Source organism: Lemur catta, chromosome 21, assembly GCF_020740605.2.
Source record: "Lemur catta isolate mLemCat1 chromosome 21, mLemCat1.pri, whole genome shotgun sequence".
NCBI lineage: Eukaryota > Metazoa > Chordata > Mammalia > Primates > Lemuridae > Lemur > Lemur catta.
Window position 1 is genome coordinate 16893218 of NC_059148.1, and position 20308 is coordinate 16913525.

Sequence of the window (20308 nt, forward strand, 5' to 3'; positions counted from 1 at the left end):
AAAATTCTGTGATGTAGAAGAAGGGGAGCATGAACATGGGATGTGTATCAGTGTCCTGTACTTTCTGTAAGCTAGTGACATCTAGTTTTCTTATTGTGAGACATCTGAACATTAAATACATATTTGTCTGTGTATCCCCAGGCCTGGCTTTGTGGTTGGGCATTTGGTAGATTCTTGATACTGAATGGATAAACAAACACACTGTGGGGATACACCTGCTAAGTAAATAGTTAAATGAATTGGTCAGGGTATGCCTTCCCCTAGGCCCTTTTTGATGAACATTTTCAAATTCTTTCTTCTTCCATTTTTTTTTCTTGGCTGATCATATTCTTCCCATTGACATCCTTTTCAAAAATAGTATTGTATTGCTATTAAAAAAATTTTTTTAAAGAGATAGGGTCTCACTCTGTTGCCCAGGCTGGAGTACAGTGGCTATTTACAGGCATGATCATAGCTCACTGCAGCCTGGAACTCCTTGCCTCAAATGATCCTCCTGCCACAGCCTCTGGAATAGCTGTGACTACAGTCCTGTGCTACTGCACTTGGCATGTATTACTTTGTTTTTAATTAAGCCAGCCAGGTTCTTTACCTATTTCTTTGTGATTTTTGACTTGCTGACTTTGTCTTTTTAAAATGCCTTCTTTCATATGTCTTATTTCTCTCGTCCTTTCCATCCTTCTGCCCTTCCTCCCTTCCATAATTCAGTGTTTATCAAATACCTATTCTGTGCTAGGCAGTGTGTTAAAGGCTGAGTATATATTAGCAAATAAAAATGGGCCCTGTCATCATGAGGTGTACAGATACACATACTCCATTATGTAAATGGACAGATACAGTTTCAGTTTGTGATCTCGTCCCTTAGGTGTTGACTGTGTTAGAATAACTCAGATTTCTGGGGTTGTCTCACGTTCACCAATGTTAATATTTTTATGGTCTTTAAACTTCCAGGACTGTAAATAGTTCCTCTGCTGCTTGAATCGTTAGCTAGTAAGGAGGAGCCCAGAGAGACTGATGAAAGCAGAGAACAGTGGGGACAGGGATGCCTTTAGGCTTCGGCTCCCTTCTGTTGAGAGCTGACCAGCTGTTGATTATGTAGCAGGGCTTCAAAAGAGGACTGTCCCAGCACTCCTTCCACCAATGGGCTCTATTTCACTGGCTTTTCACCTTTCTAGGGCCTCTTTTCTTTTTGTTTTAAAGTGAGTGAAAGACTTATTTAACTTTTGTTAACCTTTTATTTTAAAACAATTTCAAACTTACAGAAAAATTGCAAGAATAGGACAAGGAACTCTTATATACCTTTCTTTTTCCAGATTCTCCTATTACCAACATTTTATCATATTTGTCTTACTCTCTTTTCTCTCTCTCTCTACATATATATGTACATATCACATACATATTAATGTGGCTATATATTATACACAGTCCTCATTCATTGTCTTCATTATTCATGGATTCTATATTTACGAATTCACCTACTTTCTAAAATTTATTTGTAATCCCAAAATCAGTTCTCTCTGTACTTCTGCAGTCGTTTGAGGATATGTTCAGAGCAGCAAAAAATTGGAGTCACTCAATGTGCGTGTTCCCAGCTGAAGTCAGAGGAAGCGATGCTCTGCTTTTTTTTTGAGTGCTCATACTGTAAACAAGTATACTATGTATAGTCTATATAGTACCATGTTTTTCACAGTTTTGTGATTTTTATTGGTGATTTCACTGTTTAAAATGGCCTCCAAATAGAGTGCTCAAGTGCTGTCTAGCGTTCCCAGCTGCAAGAAGGCTGTGATGTACTTTATGGAGAAAATACATGTGTTAGATAAGCTTCATTCAGGCATGCATTACGGTGCTTTTGGTCATTAGTTCAATGTTAATGAATCACTGTGTGTATTAAGTGAGATATCTTTCCACAGAAGTGCACACAAAACAAGGTTATGTATTGATCAGCTGGTGAAAATGTTTTCTCAAGCCAGCAGAAACCTTATCCTGGATTTCTCCTAGGAGCAGTGGTTCAGTATTTGCTCAGTGTTTATGGTGACTTTATAGACTATAACTACTGCAAATAAAGAGAATCAACTATATATTTTTTTTCCTGAGCCATTTGAGAGCAAGTGTGGCCAATTGTCCCAATAATGTTATTTATAGAAAAATAAAACAACCAAATCTAATAAAAACTCCCCTTTTTATCCCTTTCCTTTCTGGTCCAGGATCACACATTGCATTTTGTCTTTTTAGTCTGCTGCAGTTTGGAACTCTTTTTCAGTCTTTCCTTATCTTTCATGACTCAGACATTTTTGAAGAGTTCAGATCATTTATCTCTTAAGAATGTTTCTCAAATTGGGTTTCTTCAGTGTGTCTTCATGATTAGATTTAGGTTATGAATTTTTGGCAGGAATAACCACAGAAGTGATCCTGTGTCCTTCTGAGTGCATCGCATGAGGAGACATGTCATGTTGACTGGCCCCATTACCAGTGATGTTAACTTTTGTCAGATGGTGTCTGTTCTACCCTATAAAGTAATAAGTATTTTGTGGGGAAATATTTTTGAGACTATGTTAATATCCTATTCCTCATCACACCAGTATCAACGTGGTTTTGCATCCATTGATCATTCCTGTCTGAATCATTTTTTACAATAATGGTTCCTAAATGATGACTTTCTAATTCTTTTGTTCCAGCTACATTTGTTGGCATTCTACTGCAAAACAGAGTTTTTCATTCTCCCGCCTGTATTTATTTATTATATCAGTATGGATTTCTGAATTCCTGTTTTATTCATTGGGTTTTAATCTGTTATTGCTCAAATTGGGCCAGTAGGAGCCCTTTCAGGCTGGTTCATTTGTCTTTTTGACATGCTGCCATCTTTCTTTGAACACTTCCTTATTTTTTGACCCAATAAGATATTCTAGGTTCATCTTATATTTTTCCCTTGTCCCAGACCTGAAAAGCAGCCATTTCTTTAAGGAGCCCTGGTTCCTTTTAGTAGGGAATGGTATTTTAGAGACAATATTTGGTCTCTAAATATGCTCATTGCTAATGGGATGTCATTGCTTCTAGGTATTTCCTATGGGCAGAGCTCTTGATATATACATTTTTTTTTTATACCAATACCTCCACTTCCCATTCAGGCTTCTGCTGTTGCATTTTCCTTCCATAATTGTAAAAGACAATTTCTTAATTTTTCTGAGGTGGAATTAATGGTCAAAAATTTAGTATTTAGTAAAAGTATGTGGTTTTGTATAGATATCAAAGTCATATTATCTGAAAATCTTTCCTAATTTTTTATATAAAGGAACCTGATTCCAATTTGTAAATGATTCCCATTAAAATTACCTACTGCAAAAGAGTGTGTTAGGCCTAATGACCCCGGAGTACTCTCTCGCCCTGTAGTTCCTGCCCAGAGCCAGTCCAGTAGGAATCCACCTCGAGTGCCTGACATATTTCTGTCAGAGATTGGACTGCTCATTGTCCTGGAAGATAGTTATTGTCAGTCTCAGTGAACTTATCTATTTGATTTTGCTTGTATGTTATAAAGTATTTTCATGACATGCAGAGATAATTTTGTTTTCTCCTTGCTTCCTTACTCCTCAAATTTAAGGTCTTTTAGGGATGGTGCTGTTAAGAAACCAAAGATACTGTCCAGCAAGAAGCCTCCTGCCTTCTCTGGGATCCGGAGAGAGGTACCTAGCGCTGGTCTTCCAGTGCAATATCATGCCTCGCATACTTGGACCCGACAGGGCCGCTTAAAAGAATTGCGTATCAGGTGAGCTTATGTGTGGTCACCTGCCTTCATGAGTGCTTTCATATTGTCCAGTTGTGCCCTACAATATGCAAGCTATCAAGGCTCTCCCAGAAAAAGTCTAAACATGGTCCAAGAAAACTGATCATTTTTTGCTACTCTTTTTTTCCCCCTAGTTTTTTTTTCCCTTGGTTTTTACGGAAATCCTGATAGACACATTCTAAAAGAGCTATAACACTTCTGCTACTCTTGATGAGGTATATTAAAGGCATTCATTTATTCATTCAAAAATTTATCGGATGCCTACTTTGCTGGGTGTTATGATGCTGAGCATATAAGGTGAATAAGACATTGTTGGTCCATGACCTCATGAAAGTTTAAAATCAGGTAGGCTTGATAGACTGTTAAGCTACAACAATAAAGTATGATTAAGTTTAATGAGAGGAGAAGGAAGTGGTACTACACACACACATAGTAAGAATAGCCACATTAGTATAGCTAGCAGTGACTTTCTGGAGGAAGTGGAGTTTAAGCTAAGTCCTGAAGTATAATATAAGAATAAGCCAGATAAAGGGCAGGGGAAAGAGAGTTCCAACCTAAGCCCAGAGCTTAACTGGATAAGCCAAGCCAACATTTTGTATGTGTACCAGGCACTGTGCTAGGCTCTGGGGATACTATATAAGACAGTTCCTGCTTTCACGGGCTCACAGTGCAGTGGGAATGACAGACACTGGTCCAGCCCAGTCACTGTGAGATAGTGTCATAACATTACAGGAGGGCTTTGAACCGAGTGTTGAGAGTACACAGCTACTTGCCCTCTTTGGCTTGGGGAAGGTCCAGGGTTGGTGGGCATTTGCCAGGCATTTGTAGGCAAGAATAATAATATGAACAAAAGAATTATATATTTCTTTTACCTCAGCTCTGAAGTTTTAAATCTCTTCATTGACAAAATACTTTGTATTGAAAGTATTTTTAAAAATAATCTGCTTGGGCTGGGCACAGTGGCTCATGCTTGTAATCCTACCACTTTGGAAGGCCAAGGTGGGAGGATCACTTGAGGCCAGGAGTTTGAGACCAGCCTGAGCAAAAGTGAGACCTCGTCTCTACAAAAAATACAAAAATTAGCTGGGTGTGGTGGTGCACACCTGTAGTCCCAGCTACTCGGGAGGTGGAGACAGGAGGATTGCTTGAGCCCAGTTTGAGGTTGCAGTGAGCTATAATAACACCACTGCCCTCTAGCTCAGGCAATACAGTGAGACCCTGTCTCAAATAATAATAATAATAATAATCTGCTTGATTTTAGCTTTATAAATTTGTCCCATCCTATGCTCTGGTGCAGCATTAGCTGTGATATCTTTTTACTTATACTAGCATCCCTTCCCCTCGGACTTTAAAGGTTCCCTGTCTTTTCCAGAAAACTGATGATGTGAGTCAAATGGAGTTTTTTTTGTTTGTTTGTTTGTTTTTTTGAGACAGAGTCTTACTCTGTTGCTCGGGCTAGAGTGCCGTGGCGTCAGCCTTGCTCACAGCAACCTCAAATTCCTGGGCTTAAGTGATCCTACTTCCTCAGCCTCCTGAGTAGCTGGGACTACAGGCATGCGCCACCATGCCTGGCTAATTTTTTATATATATTTTTAGTTGTCCAGCTTATTTTCTTTCTATTGTTAGTAGAGACGGGGTCTCACTCTTGCTCAGGCTGGTCTTGAACTCCTGACCTCAAGCTATCCACCCACCTCGGCCTTCCAGAGTGCTAGGATTACAGGCGTGAGCCACCGCGCCCAGCCCAAATGGAGTTTTAAAATGTGTATATCTTTTCTTTCCTTCTTTCAGATGCGTGGCCAGAAAGTTCTTGTATTTGTGGATTCGAATGACTTTCGGAAGAGTATTTCCCTCCAAAGCCAGGTAGTAGTAGCTCAGAACACCAACTTTCTGCTGAGTTCATTCTAGGTTTTTGTTTTATATTAAACCTATACATAACCTTTATTTTGGCATATGGTGTTAAATTCCTCCTCTTCTCCTACACAGCCTCCAACAGGCAGGAACAGTACCTAATATAACCATGTGATACAATGGTAACTTCATACCTATTAGTTGACTGAATGAATGTATGAAAGACTCATACTTAAGTAAACCAGGATGGCTAAGACCTCTCTGGGAAAAAAAGTGTTTGCCTAGAAAGTAAATGAGCCCTTTAGGGCACTGGTGGGGCTGACAAATTGGCTTGATCTAGGGCAGAACCTGGGGGGAAAATTGGGCTTGGCAAAAGGAGTGAAATTTTAGTGAAGAGCAAATCCTTGTGCCATAACTTCACTTTGTATAGACTGCCGCCATGCGCTGCTGCGGTTTGTGGTTACCATCGCTTTAGCTGCAGTGCTAGGGTGGACTGCAAGAGGGAGTCCGCAGGAGTCAGGGTCACTGGGCAGGAGGCAGTGGGGATGGGAGAAGGGGCCAGTGCAGGGCATATTTCAGAGGGAGAACTAGCAGCTATTGAGAATGTACGTGTTTCTTAAAAACTGAATTATCATGGGTTCTCTCCCCTGCCCCTCTCCTCTTTCTCTTCCCCTGACTATAACCTTTCCTGTTTCATTTTTTGACACTGACGTTCTTTGATTCAACGTCTCTCAAGCAAACTTGGCCTGGGTGTGTTTTCTGGAATCTTCTTTCCTTTGTATTCCTTGTGAGGAGGGCCTGCTGTTCCCATCTGCTTCTTTGTGTGTCTTTACAGTGAAGCTGCTGATGTGGCAACACAGCCCGTCCCAGCCGCAGGTGGGAGGGTTCCTTGCCCTCTACCCTTCCTTCTCCTGGACCTTGGCCCTGCCCTCCTTCACTGCCTTGGGAGCTCTTCAGCGCCTTCACGTGAATGTTTTTTGTCTTGCTTTTCTTGTTTGCTGGGAGAGTTAATCCAAATGGCCTGGTTTGCTGTTGTCTCTTTTTTTCTAATGAGTATTTTATTGACTTTCCACTCTGTTAGCTTACAAGTTACATACTCTTTTACTCTTCTTTTACTGACTACCCTAAAGAATATAACATGTATCTGTAACTTATCTGTAACTTGTCATGTTAATTGGTCTTTTACCCTCTTCCCAGACAAGGCAAGGTCCTTAAAACATTCTACCTGTCTCCCTCTCTACTTATGTGCCCTTATTGTAATGTATTTTAAGTTCATGTGTATATATTTTTGATTTTTTTAGAGACTGGGTCTCCCTTTGTTGTCCAGGCTAGAGTGTAGTGGTATCGTCATAGCTCACTCTAACCTCAGACTCCTGGACTCATGTGATCCCCCCACCTCAGCCTCCCCAGTATCTGGGACTACAGGTGTGCACCACCACACCTGGCTAATTTTTAAATTTTTTTGTAGAGTTGGGATCCTGCTATGTTGCTTAGGCTGGTCTTGAACTCCTGCCTGGGGACTGTTTTATAAGCTAGACTTGTTTTATCATTAATAAACTGGATCAAAATGACCATTGAATTAGTAGGGCAAAAATATAAAGTATGTTTAAGGCAGTCTTAAATATGAGGTTTAATTTTCTGAAGAGAAGATCTGAACAAAATTTTTCCGCTAATTTGAGAAGTAGATGAAACAGTCATGTCCAGTTACAGTATCTAATTCATAAATCTCTCTTCCTTTTTCTTAGCTAATGGCCTTGCTTCCTATTTTCTTGAGAAAATAGAAGCAATGGGAAGAGACCTCCACAAGTTCCCTCCACTACCTCTACCCACCGCCACCATCTGTAGCCACAACCTGTTTTCCCCATTAGGCAAACGAACTGTCCATGCTTTCGTCACTGGTGAAATCCTGGGTTTCTGCACTCTGTTCCACTCCAGTAATACCCAAGGCCGTCACTCAGGCAATATTTTTTCTCTTTTTTGCATCATCAGTTTTTCCCTCTTACTGGATTATTTCCATCAGCATAAAAATGCTGTTATTTTCTCCATCCTGAAATAAAAAGGTCTCTTTGACCAAACTCTACTCCCTCCTGTAGCTAGCACTCCATCTCTTTGCTCCCCGTTATGTCACATCTCCTGGCCACACTCACTGTCTCCAACAGCTCTTATAGTCTCTCGTAAATCCACCCCACCAGGCCTTTGGTACTACCACTCCACCAAATTGGTTCTGATTAAGGTTGCTAAATTTGCTAAAATCAGTGATGAATTCCTTTTACCTGACCTGCCAAGTAGCATTACGGCCCATCTTTCCCTTCAAGGAAGTGGTTTTCTCCCAGCTTCTGTGTTACCATCCTCACGTTTTTTTCTTCTGCCTCATTGACTGTTCCTCTGAACTCTCCTTTGTTGGTTCCTCCTCATCCCATTACCCCAACACGTATCCTTGCACAGCTGTCTACCTCACAACCGTGGCAGTGTCATAAAATCCCATGATGATTCTCAAATCTGTACACCAGCCCAAACCTCTGCCTTAACTCTGGACACGTATGTGACAGCTCCACTGGGTATCACACCATCATGTCAGAAACTGAAATCCTGTTCTTCCCCACAAACCTCTCTGCTGAGCTTCCGCCTCTCAGATGGTGGAAACTGAGCACCTTCCAGGTTGTCCAGGTCAGATACCCAGAATCATCCTTGACTCCTCTTTTTCTCTCACACCCCAATTTAAAGACACCAAATGCCCAAGTCATGTTGATTCACCTTCAGAATGTGTTCAGAATCCAATCTCTTTTCAGACCTCCAGTTGCTACCACCCTGGTCCGAACCATCTTCATCTCTGCCCTGAACGACTCCAGTAACCTCCTCATTGGTCTCCTGTTCCTGCCTTGCCCTGATTCAGTCTCTTCTCAATGTGTATGCTGAGTGTATCAAGTCACGTCATTCTGCCATCAAACCTCCCGTGGCTTCCTGCTGAACATAAAAGCCAGAGTCTTTACTGTGGCCCACAAGGCCAACCAACTTTCGGTTGTACCTGTCTATTCATTTCTGCTGTCATATTTTTAATTTCTAAGAGTTCCTTTTTCTTCTCTGAGTGTTCCTTTTTTTATATATAGCATCCTGGAAGCTCATAATTTTTTGAGGATAATGTAGTGGTTTGTTTGTTATTAAGATGTTTATCTTCTCACACTGTTTCTTCTGAGATCCTTTTTTCTTTGTGTTTTAGCTTTTGTGTCATGTTGAAGTTTTTCCTCAAATGTCCGGAGATCCTTTGTTGTCTGTTCATAGTTAAGAGTTAGGCACTAAGGAGCTAATTTTATTTTATTTTATTTATTTATTTATTTTGAGACAGAGTCTCACTCTGTTGTCCAGGCTGGAGTGTAGTGGCATGATCATAGTTCACTGCAGTCTTGAACTCCTTGGGCTTAAGTGATCTTCCTGCCTCAGCTTCCCGAGTAGCTGAGACTGCAGGCCTGGGTCACCATGCCGGGCCAATTTTAATTTTAGATGCTTTTATACGTATGCCTGGAGACTTACAAATTGAGGGCTTCGCTGTAGGCGTTTGGGGCAGACATCAGGCGATTTCACTGAGGAATCTCCAGCTGTCCATATCTCTGAAGGCCTTTCCATTTAGGTTAATCAGTTTTCCCTGGAGAAAAGGGATCCTTCAAACCCCTGGGGTGGGGTTGGGTAGAGGTGGTGGTTATAAGCTTGGCTGCAAGCGCAGAAAAGGGATGTGGGTCTCACTGTTCAGTGTGTAGACTCTCAGTTCAGGACTCTCCCCAAAGCTTTGCCTGGTATTCTGGAGTCCAGCGCTCCTCTGATTCAGCTCTCCAGTGACAAACCTGAGTCTCTGCTTGGGAATGCTGGGATCCAGGGGGCCTACCTGCTCTGATACACAAGCTTGCAGACAATCCTGTGCTTTCCTCTCTGCTCAGGACTCCCCTCACCCTTGATGCCTCTCATTCCCATGCCTTGCTGGGGTCTGTGTCTCCCTCTCCCTCCACATGACAGTTCTCTGTTTTCTCTCTCTGCCGATTCATTTGTCACTCACCCACCTGCTTTCTAGTGCCTAAAATTTGTTGACAGCTCCTGTCTATCATTCTCTCTCCTATTCTGTCTCTGTGGGCTTATGCCTTTTAAAATGTATTTGCTGCTATTTTCGTGGGTTTTCAGGGAGGGAAGGAGGTAGACGGATATGTTCATTCTACCATGTGCAAATAGTTATTTTCTATTAAAATTTTTAAAAATTGTGAACAAATGTGTTCAAAAAATTTTCAAACGTTACATAAATGTACAGTTTAGGAAATGCTAGTCTCCTATAATCCCTCCCTGCGAGAGAACACTGGTAATAGGTTGGCATTCTGGAGCTCTTTTCAGGCTTTTCATATGTATAACATAATCTTTTCTGTATGTATACACATATGCTTATATATATGTTAATATGCATATATAAAAATATATGCATATGTGTATGTATATATAATGTATATTAATTCCAACATGGGTGCTGGAAATACACAAAATACTAATTTTTAAGAAATGAATGATATCATATTATACATACCATGAAGTAACTTTATTTTTTCACCTAACAACTTTTGTGGGGCATCTGTCCATTTCAGTACCCTAAGTTCTGCTTCATTTATAGAAAATAAGTACGTGGCATTGATTGAATTGCTTTAACCTGTCCTTTCTTGATGGGCATTTGTAGTATTTCACTCTTTCTTTTTTTTAATCACAAACAGTAGTGATATGAATTCCATTTTATATATATATATATATATGTGTGTGTGTGTGTGTATATATATATATATATATATATCTGTAAGCCAGTTTTTAAAAACTGAGTGGGTTAAGAGGAGGGCCATGTTAGTAACCTGCAGAAAAGTTCAAAGTGATTGACAGGGCAAAAGTTCTTGAGTTACCAATGACCTTGACAGTGCTTTGTTAGCATCAACACTTTTTGTCACTGGTCTTCTGTTGTCTTTCTTATTACCTTTTTCTTCTCTTTATTTTCTCTTACCTGTCTTTGGCTATTGTTACAATTCCCCTGGCCAGATTTCATTTAAACAAACATGCTGTGTTCCTGTTAGGGATTAGGAATACGGTAAGGCATTTGCTTCTTTTAGAACTTTAATTTCCTATGTATGTAAATGAGATGGAATTACTACCTTTTAGTAATAAAAAATATTTTTTAGTCTGGTGAATGAAAAAAATTGAATAATTTTCAGTTCACTTATGGTATTTGAAAAGTCAGATTTTTATTTTACTTTAACATCTTTAATTGGTAAGATCTGTAGTAGAAATTATTTTAGCCTCATTTCTAGTTTAAGTAGCTCTAAGGTTCTGATCTGAAAAAGTTAAATATGTCTTTTTTTTTTTTTTTTTTTTTTTTTAAGACGGGGTCTTGCCCCATTGCCTGGGCTAGAGTGCAGTGGTGTTATCATAGCTCACTGCAATCTCAAACTCCAGGGCTCAAGCCATCCTCCTGCCTTGGCTTCCCAAAGTGCTAGGATTATAGGTGTGAGCCACTGCTTCCAGCCCAAATATGTCTATTTTTTAATCTATTTTGATGTTTACTTTTTTTATGAGAAGGCAATGATATGAAACTGTGATTCGGAAATAAATGTCAACTGTAATATCATCATACACACTTTTCTGATTTTTGTTGTTGTTGTTGTTGTTATTGCCCTAGGTTTTACTATGAGCAGCGAATATTACAGAAGGTCTTTGATGAATGGAAAGAAGAGTGGTGGGTTTCCCATCATGAGTGGAAACTCTGTGTTCGAGCCGACTGTCATTATAGGTCAGATTTCATGTTACGTTACTTCAATTTACTGATACACATTATCAAATAATTACTTGTTAGCATGTTTCTGGTCAAAAGGAGCAAAATTTTGGATCACTTTCTGTTTTTCTTCAAATCTTTTTCAGAGTAAGCTAGATCAAAGTCCTAAATTAAACCTAAGCATGCACACATGTGCTGAGTGCACTCACACACACACACACCCCTACCCCTCTAATTCAGGTACCCATTATGTGCAGTTCATGCTTATGATTTGAATGAGATTTTCTCACTGATTCTTGCTTCTATATAATTTCTAATTCTAGGAGTATTCTGGGGGGCGGGGTTGGTTGGTTTGTTTGAGACAGAGTCTCACTCTGTCACCCTGGGTGGTGTGCAGTGGCATCATCATGGCTCACTGCAACCTCAACCTCCTGGGCTAAAATGATTCTCCTGCCTCAGCCTCCCGAGTAGCTGAGACTACAGGTGCATGCCACCATACCTGGCTGATTTTTCTGTTTTTGGTAGAGACATGGGGTCTTGCTCTTGCTTGGGCTGGTCTTGAACTCCTGAGCTCAAGCAATTCTCCCACCTCAGCCTCCCAGAGTGCTAGGATTACAGGTGTGAGTCACCGCACCTGGCCGTCATAGCTTTGTGGATGCTGAAAGTGAAGTTATTCTTGAAGTCAAGACTTTTCATCTGCAGTGATACTTTAAGGTGCGGAGAATGACTCTCCTTCAAGGAGAATAGGTTTCACTGTGATTATAAGAAATGAAATTTTAGCTTTGGTGCAGAGGTGGCTTTTTTTGTGTCAGAAGCTTCCATGTCAATTCCTTCCGAGTATAGAACAGAATGAGTGTGTTGGATTAGGAGCCGTTTTGTTGTTCTGTTTTAAAGAAATGCCATTTGCTGTTTTGGCTCCACAGATATTACTTGTACAACCTAATGTTCCAGACCTGGAAGACCTATGTGCGTCAGCAGCAGGAGATGAGGAACGAGTACATGAGAGCTGAGAGTCATGGTAAGAAAGGAAAGACATGGCTAAAGATGCCAAAATTTACTTTGGCAGAAGCCTTTGGAAAGGACAAACACATTTTCCCTGAGAGAGGATAACTCTAGGTCGAAGAGAAGATTTGTTAGATTCCCTTTCATATTTTTCAGAATGTGCGATCTCCTGAATGGGGACTCCTCTGTGATCAGATCCCTATGGTTTTGCATGGTTTGGGCATGAAATACAGCTCAATGTTATGGAGTAAAAGGGAAAAGTCACTTGAATTTTTAAGATGAAAAGAATCATTTCTGACATATAGTTATTTCAGCCCATGCCCACAGACTTCAGGGAGTGTCCATTCACTCTTACACTGTTAAGTAAAAAGTTTGCAAGTATTTTCAGGCCTTAGGCAAGCATGGTTCTCAATTTGCCTTATGTATCAGAATCATGGCAGAGACAGTTAATGCATATTCTTGTGTTCCATACTCAGGAAATAATAGCTAGTGTTTATTGGAGGTATTTCTCATAGATAAGACACTTTACAAACGTGTATCTAAAGGAGGCCCCGTTTTACAGATGAGGAACTTGTGTGAGATTACTTAGCTAATAAGCGAAAGGGTCAGTGTTGAAACCTGGCTTGTCTTAGGGTCCCAAACTCTCAACCACAACACCATTCTAGTCCTCGTGACCTGAAGGGTGCTGATACCTAGGGTCCAGGGTGGGCCCATAGGAGCTGCCTGTTAAATTGTCCTTCATATTTTGATTTGTCTTGTCAACAACTATGAATATAAAGTACAACTATAATCCTACTGACCGTATTTTAAAGACTGTCCTAAAAATGGTTTACATAATTTTATTTTCTCCTTTGACTTCTAAAAAAAATTTTTTTTACTTCATTAGTGGTAACTTTCATAATGAAAATAAAATTCACCACAAAGTGAGACCTGCAGACGTTTGTGTCTAGTAAATATCTAGTAAATTGTCTTCCTTCTAGGATCATTAACTGGTCCTTTTTATTTTGCTTCCTCAACAGATACATCCCTTCCTTTTTTTCTTGCTTATTTTACTTCACAATTATTGTTTCAAACAGCAAGTTTTATAACAGGAATTCTTCTTCTTTAACTTTTTATTGTGGAAAATTTTAAATATCTACAGAATTGAAAGATAGATAAATGAACCTCCCTGTGTCCATCACCCAGCTTCAACAATTACCAACTCATGCCATTCTTGCTACATCCATCTCCCCACTCACTTCTTCGCTGCCTATTCAGTCACAGCACTCCATCTAAATATTTATAGAATATAGCTACAAAAATAAAAGCTTTTAAAGCAAAGCATTTCTTAACAGTGTGTTGATTTTCCTTTAAATGCTTTGTCAATATCATCACATACATAAAATCTTCAATTTACTTGCATCCTTCTTAATTTTGTAGTGCTTCACAAGTTTTCCAGCAGGGGGCACTTGAAGGCTGGAGGGATTTAGGTATTCAAAGGAGGGATGAGTTTAGAGAACCCTTGAGCTTTTATTATAACCCAGAATAATCTGTCTCTTCCCCATGCCTTTTTAAAAAATCTCTTTGGTGACTCTAGATTCAAAGCAAAAGATGCGACAGGCCTGGAAGTCCTGGTTGATCTACGTGGTTGTTCGTAGGACCAAGCTTCAGATGCAGACCACCGCTCTGGAGTTCAGGCAGCGGAGTATCTTACGGTGAGTGCACTCAGGTGCCCTACGCATCAGCAGCCTTCATTTTGCCTCAGCAGCTCTCTGCTGCTGGAAAGCAGCATTAAAACCCACCTTAAAGCAATGGTTTTGAACACAATTGATGCCTAGTAAATACTTGTTCAACTATATCACTAGGTTTCCACATAATCATAATTCACTAGTTGAGTACTTACTGTGTTCTAAACCCTGTGTTAAGTTTGTGTGTGTTTATTGTTTTATGTAAAGTATCTCATTTAATCCTCACCATAAACTTTAAATAAGTACCATTATTGTGCAGATTAAGATGTACAATAGGCCGGTGTGGTGGCACTTGCCTGTAGTCCCTGCTACTTGGAGGCTGAGGTGGGAGGATTGCTTGAGCCCCAGGAGTTTGAGGTTGCAGGTGAGCTATGATGATGCCACGGCACTCTAGCAGGAGGTGGGGGCGGGCCACAGTGAGACTCTGTCAAAAAAAAAAAAAAAAAGATATACAATAAGGCTCAGAGAGGTTGAGTAACTTGCCTAAGCTCATACAAGTTGTAATTGACAAAACTAGGGTTCACCCACCAATGCTCTTAACTGCTGCTCTGCACTGCATCTCATCAGCATTGTGGACATATTGGAGAGACATGAATTAGTCCACTTTTGAAGCCAGACGTGTAACAGTGAGCTGCTTTATTCTGGGACTGCTTCCCCTGTACGTTGTCTCTGGTGGTCCTCTGGTATCCTGAATGGCAGTATATTAAAAGCACAGTTTCAGGCCAGGTGCAGTGGCTCATGCTTGTAATCCTAGCACTCTGGGAGGCCAAGGTGATAGGATCACTCGAGGTCAGGAGTTCGAGACCAGCCTGAGTAAGAGTGAAACCCTGTCTCTACTAAAAAAATAGAAAGAAATTAGCTGGACAACTAAAAATATATAGAAAAAATTAGCCAGGCGTGGTGGCACATGCCTGTAGTCCCAGCTACTCGGGAGGCTGAGGCAGAAGAATTGCTTGAGCCCAGGAGTTTGAGGTTGCTGTGACCTGGGCTGACGTCACGGCACTCTAGCCTGGGCAACAACAGAGTGAGACTCTGTCTCAAAAAAAAAAAAAAAAAAAATACAGTTTTAGCCTAGACAAACTGGACGCCGAATACAGTATGGATAAGAGCAGTATTCAAAATTAATTCAGCAAGTATTTTTAAATGCTTCATTTGTATGCAATTTTACTTGAGTCTATGAGAGATATTCTTACATAATTAATTCATCTACTCAATGTACATTTACTAAGGGTTTAAAATGTTCCTGGTACTGTATTGGTGCTGGGGCTATATTCAGGAACTTGTAATTCCCTAAGTGCTTAAGAAGATAAGTATAATAATGCAAGATACCTTGAGGTTTTAAAGTGAATGATACAGGTGAGCATGGTCTAAGAGAAATTTTTGTACTGTGGTCCCCAACCCAAGGCCCAGTACCGGTCTGTAGCCTGTTAGGAAACAGGCCATGCATCATCACCTGAGCTCTGCACCAGCACTCCCACACCCACAACACCCAACCCCTGGTCCGTGGAAAAATTGTCTTCTATGAAACTGGTCCCTGGTGCGAAAAAGACTGGGGACTTCTGGGTTAGAATGATCAGGCAAAGTGAGTATTTCCGTAAAGCAGAGCTTGCAAACTCTTATTTCCTCATGACTGTTTTCCTAAAGCAAATTAGAAAATAAGTAGAAAGAAACCAAAACTAAAATGAAAGTCGGACCAGGACAGTAGAAAGGGAAGGGATCCAGCTAAACTGAAAATCTAAAATGAGTCCCAGAATAAAGCAGCTCATTGTTGTATGTCTGGCTTTAAAAGTGAACTAATTCACGTCTCTCCAATATGTCCACAATGCTGATGAGATGCCATACGGAGCAGCAGTTAAGAGCATTGGTGAATGAGCCCTAGTTTTGTCAATTGTAACTTATATGAGCTAAGGCAAGTTACTTGTTTGCAAGTTACTTATTTGCAGATTATTCTGTGGAATCTCCTGATTTTTAAATGTTGGCAATAACTCATATTTATTTCTTTTTAATTAAAAAAATTTTTTTAGAGATGGGATGTCACTATGTTGCCCAGGCTGGTCTCAAGCTCCTGAGGTCAAGCAATCCTCCTGCCTCAGCCTCCTTAGGACAATAGGAGCACACCACTGTGCCCGGCTAATAGCTCATATTTTAAAATAACCGAACTGTGTAGACCAAACAGAGCACATCTGTGGTGTCGGAGGCTTATCGGTTTCCAACCCTCAACTGGCGGCTCAGGACTGTTGATGGTTTTGTTTTGATTTTTTCCCAGCAGTGGATCTAGCAGATGTCTGTCTAGCGATGGCGCACTGTGAGGGAGAAGGACTTGAGCTGAGCGGCTCAGGCCCAGCACTAATGGCCCTTTTTTCTGGGCGGCTTTTTTCCTGACTGGTTCCATTTTCACTTTGTTCTTTGGCAGGGTGTGGTGGAGCGAGTGGATGCAGCGACTAGGACAGGTCCGTGTAAGCCGTGCCCTCCATGCCTCTGCTATGAAGCACAGGGCCCTGAGCCTCCAGCTGCAGGTGAGTCCAGCAGACGCGGGTTTTGGCATCCTCTGTCGGTATTGTCAAGTCCATACCCCTCGAGGGCAGACTCCCAGTAGGAAGCCACCATGCTGCTACCTCTAGGCTGGGCCCTCCTGGCACCTCGGGGGTGCTGAGGAGAAAGGGATAGGGGGCAGAGGCAATATGGAGGGCTGGGCTCTTCCAGGTGGAGGCTGCTATTAGGAATAATGCAGAAACTTGTCCTGGATGTGATTACCAGTGGCTTCTGGAGAGCTTCTGGTAATTGTGGAGCTGGAAGGGGATTTATGAATTAGTTATAAACATACCCTTATTTCCTCATTACTGTTTTCCTACAGCAAATTGGAAAATAATGAGGGCAAGAAAAAAACTAAGACCGAAAAGAAAACCTGGCTTCTTTTTCCTTAAAGTTTTGCTTATCTTTGGGGTTTCTTTTAGGGAAGCCACTAGCTTTTGGTCAATTATAAAGGTCCAAGTCTTATACGAAAACTATCATGTGGTGAAACTATCTTTTGATATACTCTCTCAATTCCTGGTCACTTTTTTGCATCTGCTGGGTACTTATAGGGCTGCCAAGTAAGTTATAGAAAATAGGGACGAGAGTAAAAAGGAAGTGCTTGTTACCAAATATACGAGTAATATCTTTTTTAGAGATGGAGTCTCACTGTGTTTGTCCAAGCTACAGTGCAGTGGGCTATTCTCAGGCATGATCATAGCTCACTGCAACCTCGAACTCCTGGGCTCAAGCGATCCTCCTGCTTCAGCCTCTTGAGTAGCTGAGACTACAGGCACATGCCACTACATACATCCAGCTAATATCTTTGTAATCTGACCACTGATTACATAGTCCATTTCAATATATGCAGACCACATGCAAATAGCATATACAGTCATCTAGATCAAGGATCAGCAAACTCTGGCTCACAGGCCCAATTTGGTCTGCTTTCTATTTTTATAAATAAAGTTTTATTGGGATGCCACCAACACCCATTCATTTATGTATCTCTTTGATTGTTTTCAGGATATAAGGGCAGAGTAGAGTTGTTACTACAGAGATTTTATGCCCTGCAAAGACTAAAGTATTTGTTGTCTGACCCTTTAAGAAAAAGTTTGCTGATCCCTGAGCTCACAAGGTCTTCTGAGACAATAGCAAGGACATAAGAGACACAGTTCTTGTCAGTATTATTAATAACAACAACAGTGACAGCAGCAGTAATAGCAGTAACTTTTATTGTGGTCTTACGCTAGGTGCTGGACTAAGTGCTTTTCATGCATTATCTCATTTAATTTTCATAATTCATTTTCTAAAATCCTGTATTATTGAGGAAACCAGGAAGGTTAAATAACTTGAACCAGGGTCATATGTATAGAATAGGTCAGAGCTAGGATTTAACCTGAGCAGCCAGAACGCTGGAGAGTCATTGTCTGAACCACCATGTAGTACTGTGCTGAATAGACTTGTGACCTCCAGAGGCAGATGAAACTGACCAGTGGGAAAATGCTGTAAACAAAGAAACATCACTGATGGACAACTGCATGAGAGTTCTTCCCTTTCAGGTAGCCACTTGAGAGGCTATCTACTCATTCTACTGATGGCAGTATTGCTCAGAATATTTTTAGGATAACTTTTTACAGTTATCTTCAAAGCTTGCAATAACAGATTTGATTAAATCTTTTTAATGATAGCCATGGTTTGAGGTTTGATTTAACTATAAAAACTGCCAAAAGTCAGAGTCAGATGCAATGAAAAATATGAATAATCAAGATAATGTTGACATAGGTGAAAAACTATACGAGGCTCTAAGTAAGACCCAGACTTCATGGTGTGGATTATAGGCAATAATGCCTTGTATCTGATGAGCACCATATGGTTTACCAAGAATTACACTTAAGCCATTTTTCTTAGTCCACACAGCATCTATATCTACTAGGCAGGACAAGACATGAGATTTTTGAAGTTTTAATGAATGAAATTTAGTATTTCAGACATAGAATATATAAAATATAAAACATTTATAAAAATATTAATAGATATCCCAAGTACCCACCACCCAGATTTAAAAGGTGTTAGCATTTTCTATACTTACTCCAGAATTTTTTAAAGTAATAAAACGTAACTGGCTGGGTTTGGTGGGTCACACCTGTAATCCTAGCACTCTGGTAGGCCGAGGCAGGAGGATCACTTGAGGTCAGGAGTTCAAGATCAGCCTGAGCAAGAGTGAGACCCCGTCTCTACCAAAAATAGAAAAAATTAGCTAGTTATCTTGGCGCTTGCGTATAGTCCCAGCTACTTGGGAGGCTGAGGCAGGAGGATCACTTGAGCCCAGGAGTTTGAGGTTGCTGTGAGCTATGATGATGCCACTGCACTCTACCCAGGGTGACAGAGCAAGACCATGTCTCACAAAAAACAAAAACGACATTGCCAAAGCCCTACCCTTTGTCTCATTGTGATTCTGGTATGATTGTTCTTCTGTATTATATTTTCCTTGTTAAAATGTGTGCACATATTCATAAAGACTAAATATGTAGTGTCCACTTATAGTCCCAGCTATTCAAGAGGCTGAGGCAGGAAGATTGCTTGAGGCCAGGAGTTTGAGGCCAGCCTGGACACCATAGCAAGACCCTATCTCCAAAAAGAAAAAAGAAATAAATGTTACGTACGGTTTTGTGTAATTAGAACATTGATGAATGATGTCATACTGTACATTTACTTTACAGCTTAGCTTTTTTTAAATGAAACAGTATATTTTTTGAAGTTCATCCATGTGGATATGTAGAGCTACATTAACTGTATATTATGCCATCATATGAATAAGGCACAGTTTATCTGCTCACCTACTGATATAGACTGTTGATTACTTCTTTGCAATTGCAAGCTGCTGCAGGGAGCATTCTTAAGCATATATCCCTGGACAAGTGTCTGAGTGTTTCTCTAGTCTTGTTGCTGTAATTGAAATTGCTGGATCATTGGGTTTTCATCTTTTTGTCCTTATTGAGCATCACCCAGTTGCTGTCCAATGCTGTGCCAATTTACGTGCTAATGTTTTTATTCAGATTTCTTTCAGCCGCATCAGCACTTTACATTGCCAGAGTTGGTCATTTTAATGAATTGGATAGTTGTGAAATGGTAGTTCATTACTGCACTGATTTATATTTCACTGGTTCCTAGTGAGGCCAAGCATCTTCTCATACACTTACTTGCCATTTGGGTTTCTGCTTTTGAGCTTGTTTACATCCCCCACTCCTGTTTTTCTGTTGGGTTTCTTGGCTTTTCTTACTGATTTGTAGGCATCGCTGTGGATTCTGCTTGCTGATGTTTTGTTATATAGGTTGCAGGTGCTTTCTTGCAGTCTGTTGCTTTTTTGCTTTGTTCATGGTGCTTGTTTCATACAGGTGCCGCTAATTTTAATGTAGCCTAATTTTTTTCTTTTATCTTATGGTTTTATCTTTAATATTAGCTTGAGTTTAGCTTTATAAATTGTGTGAAACAGGCTCTTACTGGATCGTTTTCCATATGGATAATTAATTGCTCCAGCACTATTTATTGATTAGTCCATCTTTCCTCTTTTTATGCTGATTATTAATCCATTATAGACCAAGTTCTCATTTATTCATGAGTCTGTGTCTAGGCTCTCTGTTCCATTTGTCTGTTTGCCTC

At 40.4% G+C, this 20308-nt stretch overlaps 1 protein-coding gene across 12 annotated transcripts in view; it reads left to right on the forward strand.

Annotated features, from left to right (window-relative positions):
* The window catches only part of SFI1 (SFI1 centrin binding protein), an 88000-nt gene that overhangs the window by 22935 nt on the left and 44757 nt on the right, over window positions 1–20308 (forward strand). For all 12 annotated transcript variants that reach the window (XM_045534515.1, XM_045534514.1, XM_045534517.1 and 9 more), the window contains exons 3-8: window positions 3593–3757; window positions 5564–5635; window positions 11313–11423; window positions 12329–12423; window positions 13984–14101; window positions 16548–16650. In XM_045534515.1, the coding sequence (XP_045390471.1) occupies window positions 3593–3757; window positions 5564–5635; window positions 11313–11423; window positions 12329–12423; window positions 13984–14101; window positions 16548–16650 (664 nt within the window). The remainder of the gene's footprint in view (window positions 1–3592; window positions 3758–5563; window positions 5636–11312; window positions 11424–12328; window positions 12424–13983; window positions 14102–16547; window positions 16651–20308) is intronic.